The following is a 14,600-nucleotide window of genomic DNA, read 5'->3' on the forward strand; positions in this document are numbered from 1 at the left end:
AGTCTTTTGTGGACGAAACGCGTGTCCTGCGTATATACAAAATTTAATCCTGGTATTTATGATCAGTTTATTTACAGACAAAGATCTAAATCTTCCGAAGCAGTACTGGATATTCAAATTACAAACAATGTTATAATACTGGGTCTCCCATCAAAATTTGAACAAAATTCATAAAAGATACCAGGTTTAAAATTTGGTATGTCAGACACGCATTTCGTTCCAAAACGACTCATCAGGGAATTAAAAAAGCGAAATATAGAACGATGTTAAAGGTCATTAATGACATTAAAATCCGAAATAGTAATTCAAATGCGAAATACTAGTACTACTAATTGCATTTTTAAAAGAAACGTATGTGTTGGCAATTACATTATAGTTAGGAACTCACTAATATCTATTAATGATAGCGACTCTAGTTGTGAACTGTAATGGGGAACATTGCTATATCTACAGGTGAAATCATATAAGGATATATGGGTATATTGTGTTTGAAGATATTTTAGTTTATTGTAAGAAATCACCATATACAAATAAGTGTTTGAATATTGATACATCATTTACGTGAGGATCTCATTTTAAGGTTTCGTCAAACAATACCTCTTTATTGGTTGTGCATTACTGGAAGAAATAAAGTTACTGTCGAACTTTTTCATTTATTAAATATTACAATAAAGTCATTATGGTATTGCTCGTAATATTAAAATGGTTTTAATTCATACGAAATAACATTTGTTCCCTAGCATGAATAATTTGTGTTAAGCATTGTCACAGAAATCTATGCTGTCAGAAGCTTAATTTGTTTTAACAGAATATATTTAAAAAGAAAATACGTCCGAGTTTCATGTCTGCTTGCTTCGATTTATAGTTTTATTTGTCAATGAATACTTAACCAAATGATAAATTATTCATACTAACATAGAAGAAAGCAGTATACCAATGAATTCCACGATTAGAACTGAAAATCAAACAACCAGACAACCAATTACTCACACCTCCAATAATCAGCATAGACATTACGATACGTCAAAGCAGATTGTCAATAGTCGTGAATCAGGGACAACACTAATGAACATTGCGACGTCAGGAACATTGGAAAAGTTAGTGAAGAAACCTTCGTATACTGGTACGTTCGTTTTCTTTTAAAGTGTTTTGCAGCTTTGTACTGATGAAACTCAACGATACCAGACTCATTATATAACATGCCACACGATGTTCCCTTCTACACAAGACTCATCAGCAGCTCTCGAATCTGAACAGTTAAAATACCAAATCTTATGCAAAATTGATGGCAATTCAAAAAAGAAAACACAAAACTGTTCCAATATGACCTGCAGTTTATACCCTGGAATAAAAAAGCACTAGTGCATTCATTAATTTGTAAACAGACATCTAATAGAAAATGAACATCTCATTGATATGTAATGTTATCCCAAAATGCTGTCTACCGGGCAGGTTGTTCTCGGAACGTCCAAAGAAAGGATTGAGCAAATAAACTGCAAAACATGTTTATAAATTATTTCATAAATACTGTTGTTAAAATGATTTAACTTTGGCTTTTGTATCACACCTTTAGTTTAAGAGAAATTAAAACAGTCAATTTAGTTAGTAAGCTTGCTTATTTTGACATGGACATTATCTGTCAAATGATTTTCATCGATTTGACTCATATTTTCATATTTGATTTAACACATACTTAAACATATAAAATTGTTACTTGGATGGAGAGTTGTCTCATTGGCACTCACACCACATCTTCCTATATCTATTCAAAAAATAAAATGCTTAAACAAACGATTCACAATCCATTAACTCAATAACATATATCGGCATTTGGTAAGTATTTTAGTCTAGACGTTTTTTATTTAACATCCAAGTTGACATCCGAAGATTGAGGACAGTCCTATAATCCGATTTAAAAACATAGATAACTAGATATCGAACAAGTGCGATTTTGTTTTTATAAGTCTGTCTGATTTGATTTCAAAGGTTAAAAACATGTTAATCATCGTTAATCCCTAGTTTCTGTTAAACTGACAAAACTCAACGATACCAAACTTATTATCCAATATGCCACACGCGCGTCATGTCTAATCAAGACTCAAAAGCAACTCTCTAATCTAACAGTTGAATTAGTCAACCACATCATTTACCATTGTTTCAATTTAAATATTGACATTCCTATTAATACATGTAATAGCTAATCACTTATTTAAGCTTTACCAATCTCTATATAACGGGTAACATTGAAGTTCAAATGGTACAGATGCTTTCTATGTGTAGTTCAACACGATTGATATACATAAAAATAATATGAACTTTTCTTCCAGTTTTAATATTGGTTTTGACAATTGTTGCAGTTGCAATTATTTCTTGTGGAGTAGTGCTGGCCATTTGTCGAGTAAGGTAAGTTTTCTTCTGTCTTACTTATAGAATAAATAATTATGAATGATTAATTTATATTATATGTTGCATGAACACTTTCACAGTACAATACAACAAAGTGTATAGGGGTGTTTTTATTTTTAGATGTATAAAAGGAGTAGATGTCTCAGCTGCTCATCAATTCCACGAAAAAAAAAAAAAAAAAAAAAAAAAAAAGAAAAAAAAAAATCCTATTCCCCCACCCCAACCCGCCCAGGACATGTTTGGAAACATAGTGAAACATATTGACTATATGAAAAAGCTCAGGTTATTGATATTCGTTTCATGTTTATAAAGTATATCCCAATGTAGTAAAACCTGAAAATTGGAATTACTATAGATTTTTACAACTTTCAAACAAGAAAAGCATTGTGTTAAATTGCTTTTGGTAAAATGTGATTGTTTTCAACTGAAGTGTGTTTTCAACTGAAGTGTGTCATTAGTTTTCGATTTTCGTTCGATTGATATTCACTTTATCCATTTATCATTTATTTTCATATTGCAGACGCCAAGGACCATTTAAGCGTAAGGAACCTGAAACAGGTTCGCAAATGAGAGAAATGCACGATCCAAACTACCATGACTTTGGTATTGCTTTTCATAATGCATCCAGTATGTCGAATAGTAATACGGCATATAATACAAATAATGATGGACGCAATGTACTTTCAGGTCAGACTTCTGATAACATGCAAAGCGGCACAGCGTCAAATAATGAGTACAGTGTCGTTGTGAGAGATAAAAAATCAAGTCTGCGTGCTAACGATGATAATCTTGACCAAAAAGAGGAAAATTCTTCTGACATAATGGACAACGAATATGATAGGCTTAATCAAATTCGAATTCCTAATAATAACTATAATTCCAAAAATATCTATGATAGTTCTTCCGGATTAAGAGATGAATGCGATCCAACATACAACATAAGTTCTCAAATATTTGGTAGAAATAAGGATGACAACACAGTATACGATCATGCTTAAACCTTGGCAAGCGTGCCTTTAAACAATAAACTATTTTTACATAGTAGAGGGATATATTTATAATCTAAGCTATGTATAATAGCTTCGCATCCGTAAACTGGAATTGTTTGCACCATAAAAATCAGTAGCACCTGTAACGTATGAATTATAATTTCAGTTAATATATTGTACGTATATAAGTTTCAGACGTATTCTTCGACTTTTTTTTTCTATATATTTGTATTCTAAATTAATTTTGTTTTAGGGGAGTGGAGGGGTTTGAAAAAAAAGAACTAGCTTCACTTTCAAATACACTTTAATAAATTATTCACATTATGATCCGCATAAAGTATTATAAGATTTATTGTAAATATTTAGTAATTGGTAATTATCTAGTTTTCACTCCAGCTTCATCTTACATTGTACGACAGTGAGGAATAATTTATTATTTTTGAGTTACTGATAGTAGACTATACTTTGTCAATCATGAGAATATTTTTCGTATGTCATTCCAATTCAACAAAAAATACCGGTAATATGAACAAGTTAGTAGTTTACATGTGACATTAAATATCATAAGTAGATATAAGAAGATATAAGAAGATATAAGAAGATATGGTATAAGTGCCAATGCGATAATTCTCCATCAAAGTCAATTTTGTAAAAGTAAACCATCATTGATCAAAGTACGGTCTTTAACACGGAGTCTTGGCTTACACCTAGCAGCTTGCTATAAAAGGCCCCCAACATGCTCGTCTTTTGATTTTTAAAAGATGTACATTTTTTTTACCTAATTGACAGAACTTGGTTTTTCAAACGAAGGAAAACTTGTATTACCTAGACATGGAACTTTGAATAGAAATGTTCACACATTTTTTTCTGATACAATTTGTTTGGTTCTTCTTGTGGTTATGCAAATGACCTATCATCATGACATGCATCACATTTCTCATACTAGTATGTCTAGATTTTCATACCGTTTAATTAAGAATATGATTGCTATAACAAACATCCAGATATTACAACATAATGTGTTGATACATATCCCAAATTTCTTACTTGTTAGAAAAATGAAAGGTACCTTGTGAATACGCGAAAACACTTAAGTTAGAAACTTGTTGAATACTTGTTATGACTGTTATTAGCTAGGCACACTTATAAAGCAAATCATGTCAGTTGGAGGATCGTGCTTTGTGAATTTTAAAGATAAAGGTCATCTGAATTTCAAGAATAGTTGATAATTTGGTCAGCCACTTTTAATGCATATTTTCGAGTGACTCAGTTAACAATACCACCCAAATTTCATTTTTTGTCCAAAAAAAAACTGTACTTAATTTGTATTCAAATATCTTTGTTTTCTTAATTATCGTAATTAGCAATAGTTATCTTGTTGTTAATTTAACAAGAAGATTTGTTTTTCTCCAAACAAACGAATGTCTTTACAAAACTTTCGATGTGAAATATATATTTTAAAATCAGTTTGGTGTGTCCATGTGCCCTTATATAAAATGATGCTCAGTTATTGAACAGCGAACAATGATACCTACTGCATTCTTACTGCTGAAATATAGTTAATGTAGACAAGTATTCAATTTTTGGTATGTTAAGCTGTTACGTGCTTGTAGATTGAAATCATCTAAATATTTAATACATAATCCATGTAATGATGATCAAATTTGATGGTTTAGTCCAGATGTACCATAGATTCAGTGTATACAATTTAACTAGAAGTAAGGTTTCAGACTTTCTTTCAAGTCTTATTTTTTAATGATTTTCGGCAAACAAAATGTCTTTACAAAACTGTAGAATACATAATTCAAAATCGGCTTTGTTTGTCCAATGTCCTCATATAAAATGAAGTCGAGTTAATGTTCAGCGATCAATGACACCCACTTCATTCAAACTGCTGAACTATAATGAATGTGGACAAGTATTCAATTTTTGGTATGTTAAGCTGTTACGTGCTTGTAAATTCAAATCATCTAATTACCTAATACATAATCCATGTAATGATGATCAAACTTGATGGTTTAGTCCAGATGTACCATTGATTCACTGCATTAGACCATTTAATTTGAAATTCAAGTAGATATAATCACAACATTCTAAAAACTAACCTTTATATAGATTTACATCAGGTTCGTACGCTTGTACGATCCTATAAAACTCAGACTTAATACGAATTTTGTTGGTAAATGATTTTTTTTTATTTGATTGATATATATATATATGCTGGCGGTTTTTTTGTTGCTCTTCAGTGATTATGTTGTTACTTTTATTTCCTCCTATAGTTAATGTGTTACCCTCGGTTTTGGTTACGATTTGTTTTTCTGTATTTTAACAAGGCTATCTCTAATTTCTATAGCGTGTTAAAAAAATTGTTTCTTTCGTCAGAGTATTTTCTTTCGTTCAAAGAATTGTTATTAACATAAAGTCAAAGGAAATAATAACATAACTTGATATACTCAAACAATCACATTGTAAGGAACATTCAAATTATTGCCACATCAACAATCTAAATTTGTCGTCATTCATGGCAACTAACAAGTTTACATGTGAAATAACCTGTCGGAGCTATAAAAAATAAAGTTAATGGAAAAAAATGTACTTTCAAAAATAACAATGCTAAACAATTTCAGTTGCTACCCATATTCCATACACAAAACCCGTTCATTTTCACTTACAGTAACTCGTCATTCAAACGTCGGCAACTTGTATTGCAATTATCCAAAGGTTATCTTGTCAAAAACACGTAGAAAAATAATTCATTCATTATCACAATTTAAAATGTTGGTCAAAAACCAAAAATTACAGCATGCGGTGCGCATAGACTGAAAAAAGTAACCTATCATTGATGAGAAACAGTAATTTGACTCTTTAATCAGTGTACATTGGGAACAGTTGGTAAATTAAAATAAAAGCTATTGATGAATTTGAACTGTACAAGATCGAACTTTTTATATTTTTTTTATCATTTATAATTGAATAAATTTAAAGGATCGATACACATAATTAAAACTACGTCGTGTACAGATACTCCGGAAATCAATTGAAACAATATGTCACAAAATGATATCAGATTCTAACAAGATGAAATGAAATGCAGTAGAACTTTGCACTAAGTATAAAATGCTCACGCTATTAAAAGAGTCGTTCGTGTGGATGGTAAAAAACGTAACAGTATTATTTCTTTGTCTGTCTGCTATATTGTTGTTTTCGTATAGCAGTCTTGTTTATGTTAACGTAGACAATGCTATCGCAGTTAAGTTATGCGACGATTTATGTTGTCCTGGAGTGGAATCTAAACCTGAGAATTGCTCTACTGAAGCATTGCGATTTCTCGTGGATACTGAAAACTGTAGAATTCCGAATGTGGATCCTTTCGATAAAAGTATAAAACATCTTCTTAATTTAAAATCGAGACACTATAGTTGCGACGATCATCAAGTTGTTACATATATCAAAGGAAACACATTGTTTCTGAATCAAACGAAACAGTCAAAACGTTTATCTTTTTGTCGATTCCAGGCAATTTATAGGAAAGGAAATTCTTTTAAATTGGGCGAGGAAAGTCAAGCATTCAATAATTCTTTTGAAATCAAAGACGAATTTATCAAAGTTAAGTGCTACAACTTTTCTGGTTCTGTAATTGCTGAAAATTACCATATGCATTTTATGATGAAATATCCAAAAATCAAAAAGAGCAATTATAGCATCTACCAGCATTATGATACAAAAAAATACGAAACTCAAAATTCTTTATTCAAAACTGGTATACAGTCTAATTTAACATCGAATAAAAGTCGACAATTTGAAATAAAAGATCGTTTGAACATTTTACTATTTATGATTGACTCGACCTCACGGATTAATTCTTTGCGATATTTACCAAAGACTCGACAATATCTTATAGAAACTCTAGGAGCAGTGGAAATGATGGGATACAACAAACTTGCAGATAATACAATGGTTAACATGGTACCGTTTCTGACTGGTGATTACTATGAAAACCAACCATGCTTAAAGAGTAAACATGGAGTGGATAATTGTTCCTTTATTTGGCAAAATTATTCACAGTCGGGATATTTAACCCATTTGGGAGAAGATTGGCCATGGGCTGGAACTTTTCATTTCTCTCTTAAAGGATTTAAACGCCAACCAACTGATTATGATGACAGACCATTCCATGTAGCAAATGAGAAAGGTTCTAAGTGGATGACGGACACATGCTTTCATGGTAAGTCGTCATATGAAATACTTCATCAGAGAATATATGACTTGGCGTACAATTTACGGAATAAACATTATTTTTCACTCTCAACTCATTCTAGAATGACTCATAACTATCTAGAAGCTCTCAGAAATGTAGATAACATGACATTAAACACATTCAAAAAACTATATGAGAATAATCTACTCAATAATACATTCCTAGCATTCTTTGGAGATCATGGCATGAGGTTTGGGAAAGTAAGGATGACATTTATTGGTCAATTGGAAGAGAGGCTTCCCATGATGTTTATATATGTCCCAGAATGGTTCAAAACAAAATACAGTGGCTTATTTGATAATCTTAAAACAAACTCGAGACGGCTCACGACACACTTTGATATGTTTTCGACTTTGCAGCATTTGTTAAACCTTAATAACGAAAGAACACATAGATATGGGAAGTCATTATTTCATGAGATACCACGTGAGAGGACATGTGAGGATGCCGGAGTTCGTCCGCACTGGTGCACGTGTAATTATCATTTATCAGCTATGGATAATAGTACAACAAGAAACAATTTAGCCTCCATTTTCATTCAACATTTAAATACATTGCTGAAAAATCACACACATAAATGTTCAAAATTAACCTTAAAGTCAATAATATCCTCCATTAAACTACTGTCCCGCAAAATAGAGTATATAGAACACAGAGTAGTTATTGAAGCGAAACCAGGAGATGGCATTTTTGAAGCAACTCTTAGATGTGACAGAAACTGCTCGACTTATAATGTTATCGGTGATGTCAGTCGAGTAAATAAATATGGAACAAGCACAAACTGCGTGAAAGACAATACGTTGCGCAAAATATGTCACTGTATAAATACCGCCCAGCGATGATAGGTTTGTACTTTCAATAAATACATCAAAAACAACTTGCTCTAATTCAATGCTTACTATCATATGGACAATTAATTCTCTAATGAAACCAGGACTTATATTTAATAAATGAAATATTGTTATTCACAAAATCAAGGTACAAATATTTTCACATTTAGATGAATAAGAAATGTCCTATAATGGGCCAATTTCCATACAAACAATACTTGTTTCTGGAATGGACTTAAAATCAAACGTCTGCAAAGCCAAACAAATTTCAATATAGAAAGTTAATTTCAAGGTTGAAATGATTTAAGTTAATTTCAAGGTTGAAATGATTTAAGTTAATTTCAAGGTTGAAATGATTTAAATTACTTTGTCAATGTTTGTTTGTTGCATTTTGAATTAAAAACAACAGTTTAGATACCTTGAGTGCATCATCCGGGCACGTCTGGAGTGATTTCGAGTGTATATTTAATAGAGAGTAGCAGTAGTATGTAGTTTGAAACTCGATTATTACAGAAATCATTTACCTCTCAAAATAATCAAATTAAATAAGAGAAAAGACAAACAGGAAATTAATCAAACAAGTTTTCATCAGAAGATAATAAAGCTTCCTCGAGAAAATAAGCATAAAAACCGAGGAATTGATTAATCGATTGATTGATTGATTGATTGGTTGATTGATCAACGTCCTTTGGTAAATATAGCATGCAAATTTAGGATGAACACAGTTATAAAAAAAAGGAATAGGGCAATAGACAGTGAAAATGGATTTAATTGGATGAACTGATACAGTTTTTATTCCCACGTTGTCTGCAAAATGTAAGCTGGTACAAATGATTCTTCAGCGTGACTAGAGTATGGTCCACATTCCTTCCGAAGGGTCAGGTTTACGTTCACAATTCCAACCAGACATGGCTACATATTAATACGTCACGCAAAGCCAAACGGACGCAAGGGTTTTACTGACGGACAGGAACAGTCCAATGGATACTCATATTTCTATAACTCTATAGTAAACTCTAGACATGAATATGTGGATCAGGCTGCATGGAGGATTTCCTTTGTATTGCAAAAAATAGTAAAATCCCAAAAATACTGCACTCCGAGGAAAGTTCAAAACAGAAAGTCTCTTATCAAATGGCAATATCAAAAGCTAAAACACATCTAACGAATTGACGACAACTGTCATATTCCTGACTTGGAACAGGCATTTTCCTTTGTAGAAAACGTTATATCTGAGAGCTTATCAAAGTTAAGTTTGAATTGGTCTACATTGTTTTAAGGTTGAAAAACACGCAATATGTCACAATTAAATCAATTATTCAAACCTTCATTAACTCGCTTAGTCAAAAACTATGGTGGAATATATGTAATTCTAAAACTATTGGTGTTGGCTGTTAATAAATTTCAACATTTATACCTATTGACAATTTTCAGTAATTTACTAGGTTACATGTATGAAAATCCGTATTTGTACGTTAAATCGAATTGTTATAATATGACAATACTTTTTTTACAGTCATTATGTTAAAATCACCCCCTAATTGACGATCAAAAATACGTTTCTTTGGAAATTTATTAGAATAGAGAATTGTTAGAGACCGTTTATCGAACCAAATTAACAGTGTCATAGCCAAAATAATAACGACATTCAGTAGACAAAATACAACATTTAAAACTAAAGACTGGGCATCACGATCGCATACAAAACCCGGGGTTGGTATCAAGTTCTTGGTACGCATATCCTATTCCATATGCTGGGTAATTAATTTTAGGTTACACTGTTGATTTCATTGTCCTAAATAACGTTATTGATTTCTTATATTTAAAAAAGAGAGGTCGAAGATACCAAGGGAAAACCAAATTCATTATACTATGAAATACAGACAATAATGTTGCAAAAAATAAAACAACCATAAAAACTCAGTGGCGATCTCAGAGTGATCGATCAAGGCTCATATGAAGTAAACTTTCGACGATAAGTCCTGCATTCGATAAACAGAGGACATGATTGGGTCTACAACAATAGGAACACATATTTGGTCATCAGTAATTCATGGTGGCAAATTCTCTTGTCGAATATGGGAGCTTTCGATTCAAAAGTATATGATGAATTACTCTCACAAGGTAGAAACTGTTGCAATACAACAACATAGCCGTTAGAGTCAAACTGAATACATGTAATTCCAATAGAACATTTTTGGATTAATAAAACTTTTGATAACCTGTTGATGGATAAGTTGAAATCTATTGATGATAAGAGTAAATTAAGTTTTTTATAAAGTACTTGAGCCAAATCTTTTGATCAAACCTTACCTCTCTAACCAAAACTTTGAATTTTGAAAATTAATTACAAAACTTTGTGACCAGTGACCATTCATTATTAATTGAAAAAGGAAGGCATTTTAAAATTCCTCGCGAAGAGAGACTTTGCAAAAAATGCAAAGTACTAGATGATGAGAAACATTTCTTAATAAATTGTTCTCATAATTTAAATATTAGATTAACATATTTTAATTGCATTAACAGAGAAAGAAATTCATTTGCTAATCTCAATGACAATGACAAAGTTATACATAATGTTCCAGACCGTATGAGTATTTGGACCGTATGCGTACTTTTTCAAAATACTCATACGTTCAGACCGTAGGCGTACGGTCTGACTGATATTAGGAAGTTGAGAGTTTATTAGATACAAATGCATATAACAGACCAACATAAAAAAAAATCTCTTAACTCTCAAATTAATTTAAAAAGAGTTCAACGGTACTTTAAATAAAAACTTTATATTTTAACTATTTCAAAAATTCACGATAATTAAATATGTTAATCTATTGTATTTAGCTTGTCGATCGGTAATACTTTAATTGAATTATGATCACTGAAATCGAAGATATTGTAAGTAAACATAATGTGGAAGGACAATTGTTTTAGAATTTTAAGCAACTTTACAAAAAAAAAAGCAAATGCAAAGGAACATGCATGAACTGAAAAACATGTAAACGCTAAAAATATAACGTTACTTGGGGAAGTAAGTGTCACCTTTGGCGAGAGTACCGAAATACGATTCAGATATACAATTATATGATATTTAATTTCAATTGTTCGTTTGTTCATTTTATCCACCTACTTGTAATTGTAATAATAACTTGTAAAACTAAAAGTAAAGATTGTGATAAATGTTTGTTTAAATCTAACCTATATGACCCAATAACATGTATGGTCAGCTCGTACTGGACCATACGCGTATACTCATACGGTCCGACCGTACGCGAATGGTCGGACCGTACGAGTATACGTATACGGTCCGGACCGTACGCATACGGTCCAAATACTCATATGGTCTGGAACATATATACTTAACCCATCAACACCAACACAAGTGAATAAACTAGGATCCTTTATAAAAAAAAAAAGTCAATGGAACTGAGGACAGTCAGGGGACCCTTTAATATTTACCTGAATTTGTGTATATATTTTGAGTTACTTATATTGTCTTTATTTGTTTTTGTTGTTGTTATATGTCACAAACTGTAAAGTTTATATGTCAATAAAACTTTGAATTGAAAAAAAAATGAATTGAATTGATATAATCAACAACACTTTCACGTTTGGCAGCTTTCTGTGAAAACTGCTTTAGTTGTATTCACATGTTGCTATCGTTTTAATACTTCAATAAATAGTCCAAGTTTTATAACTCCCCTACAAATAATCTAATCAAAATGGCGGTATAACACGGTCAACAACACATGATAGCAAACAAAAGTACATAGAATGAAGGCATGTCAAGAAATCTTCGCTCATAACTCCGATGAATCTTCTACGGTACTGTTGCATATATATACCATGTGCACACTATTATAAATCATCCTTGAAATTTGCTCTATGGGATCTTTCCAAAATTTCAACGGAGACAATTTCTTGTTTTGGCTTTCTGTGAGATAGTTTCAGAGGAGGGGCAATCACAATATGTATATACCAACAAATAGTCCCATAACTTCCCAGAAAAGTGGACGGATCAAATTGATTCTACAACGTGGTCATGTTCACAAAAACCCAATCCTTCAAATAAGGAAAACTTTCATTAAAACGGTATCAAATGAGATGCGTTCGAAACTAACGTAAAGGTGTTATCGTTACAACAACCTAAAAGTAGAAGTAAAAGTATAAAATAGTCAAAGCTTCATAACTATTGAATAGGAATAGTCACATGCAGAAGACAAAACACGGCATTCAGTAGACAAAACACAACATTTAAAACTAAAGACTGGGACAAACGATCGCATACAAACCCCGATGTGTAGTTGTGTTGTTGAAAATATTAAAAATAAATTCCAAATGGTGGGAAATTTGGTTTCCTCACATGGTGAAAAACAAGGGCCTATATATGAGAGATTTGTGTGAAATGGTCTCAAATAGTTATCAAAAGGTGTCATGATTATAATTTAATACGCCAGACGCGCAAAGTCGCGTTTACAATATTGCATAAAACAGGAAAGGTCCAATAACTCTCGTCTCGCTCAACAAAACAATACTATGTAATTACTGAATTAAAGAATATTTTTGTTAGTTTCCGAAAGACAGTTCATGGATTTAGATAGATAAGCCACGAGTATGCTCGATCTATTCACATTTGATGTTCCTTTGTACATTTATCAAATGGCACGGTACGTACAAGACTATTTCAAACAGTGTTCTTGACCTGGGTAAACATGAAATGTGAAGTAACTGCACTTGAAGCATTCCCGTGCTTTGTGGAGCGTAGAATTCCAATCATATTTAATTATATATGTACTTTAAATATATGTCATACTTACTACTTTACATTATAGTATAGGTTATGCTTGTAATTGTTTAGGGGGTTTGGTGACACACAATTGCTTAAGTGAATGTGAGTTGACCCTGGTCGATTGTTGTACATGTACCAATGGCCAATTCCTTAATTTGTTTTTGCTAGGGAGCTACCATTTGATTTTTTGCCTTTTTTGTTGTTGTATTAATACTAATCTCATCCTGCCTTTTTCCTTCACTCTAATGCCTTCTTTCGTTGTTATTTTATCCTAACATTTTTACATAAATCATCTTGCCTTATTTTTGCCAAGTTACCGATTCGGCATCTTTATTACTCAAAATTCCTGTCCTGCCTTTTTTCAAAACTCATCTTATAGTTTAAACAGTATTTATTAATGGAAAATCACAAGATAAAATATTACAATGTTACATAAAGTTCAAATATGGGATTCGGAAACAAGTTTGGAAAACTTATATAGATATAAATTCGTCTCCCTCGTCTTAGCCCCGCGCCGCCCCTCCAACCCAACCCCACACTTTTCTCCACTAATAAAATTCAAATGGTAAAGAATATGTAAGCACCAAGTGTGAGGTTTTCCAAATCATACATGCGCAAAAGTCGCAATTGTTTTATAGAAAACGAAATATGCACAGTGTTTTTCTTATGCAAACAAAATCAGTTAATAATGATTTTACACTGTTTGACCCAATAATACAATATTTTTTCACAATGTATAAGAGTTGTTCAAAAGATACAAGGAAGTTCTTTTTAAACTTTAAGATTATTTAATTCAAATGAATATGTAATCTTTTTGATCTGCAGGTTTTACAAACTCATGCCTAAAAAATATAAACGGCCTTATTTATGTAAAAAAATGAACGAAAAACAAATATGTAACACATAAACAAACGACAACAACTGAATTACAGGCTCCTGACTTGGGACAGGCACATACATATAATGTGGCGGTGTTAAACATGTTAGCGGGATCATAACCCTCCCCTTAACCTGGGACAGTGGTATAACAGTACAACATACGAATAATCATTATTATAACAAACTTGTCGATTCAAATGATATTATAATATAATGACTCTAGCCACAGCATCATTTCGGAACATTTTTGAAAATTTGAGGTTATCACCTTTTTGTTTTTGTTTCGTTTTTCTTCTTATCAGTTACATATTTTAGATGTAACAAAGAGATTTTTAGTAATAAGTAAACATCCAGAAGGATGTTTAACTTTAAAGGTCGCAACTAGCCGGCAGATTTCATTTTTTAACAACTAAAACCAAAGGGAAAAAAAATTAATTATTTATGGGCATTAT

General features: G+C 31.8%; 2 protein-coding genes across 2 annotated transcripts; both read left to right on the forward strand.

Moving 5' to 3' along the window:
• The first annotated feature begins 925 nt into the window (after window positions 1–925).
• Window positions 926–3,662, forward strand: LOC134690416 (uncharacterized). The gene is made up of 3 exons (XM_063550387.1): window positions 926–1,123; window positions 2,328–2,403; window positions 2,927–3,662. Exons 1-3 carry the CDS (start codon window positions 937–939, stop codon window positions 3,402–3,404), a joined length of 741 nt encoding a protein of 246 aa, XP_063406457.1. The 5' UTR covers window positions 926–936; the 3' UTR covers window positions 3,405–3,662.
• A 3,567-nt stretch (window positions 3,663–7,229) lies between these two features.
• Window positions 7,230–8,495, forward strand: LOC134690085 (uncharacterized). The gene has a single exon (XM_063550059.1). It carries the CDS (start codon window positions 7,230–7,232, stop codon window positions 8,493–8,495), a length of 1,266 nt encoding a protein of 421 aa, XP_063406129.1.
• The last annotated feature ends 6,105 nt before the right edge of the window (window positions 8,496–14,600 follow it).

The sequence above is a fragment of the Mytilus trossulus genome, chromosome 11 (assembly GCF_036588685.1).
Source record: "Mytilus trossulus isolate FHL-02 chromosome 11, PNRI_Mtr1.1.1.hap1, whole genome shotgun sequence".
NCBI lineage: Eukaryota > Metazoa > Mollusca > Bivalvia > Mytilida > Mytilidae > Mytilus > Mytilus trossulus.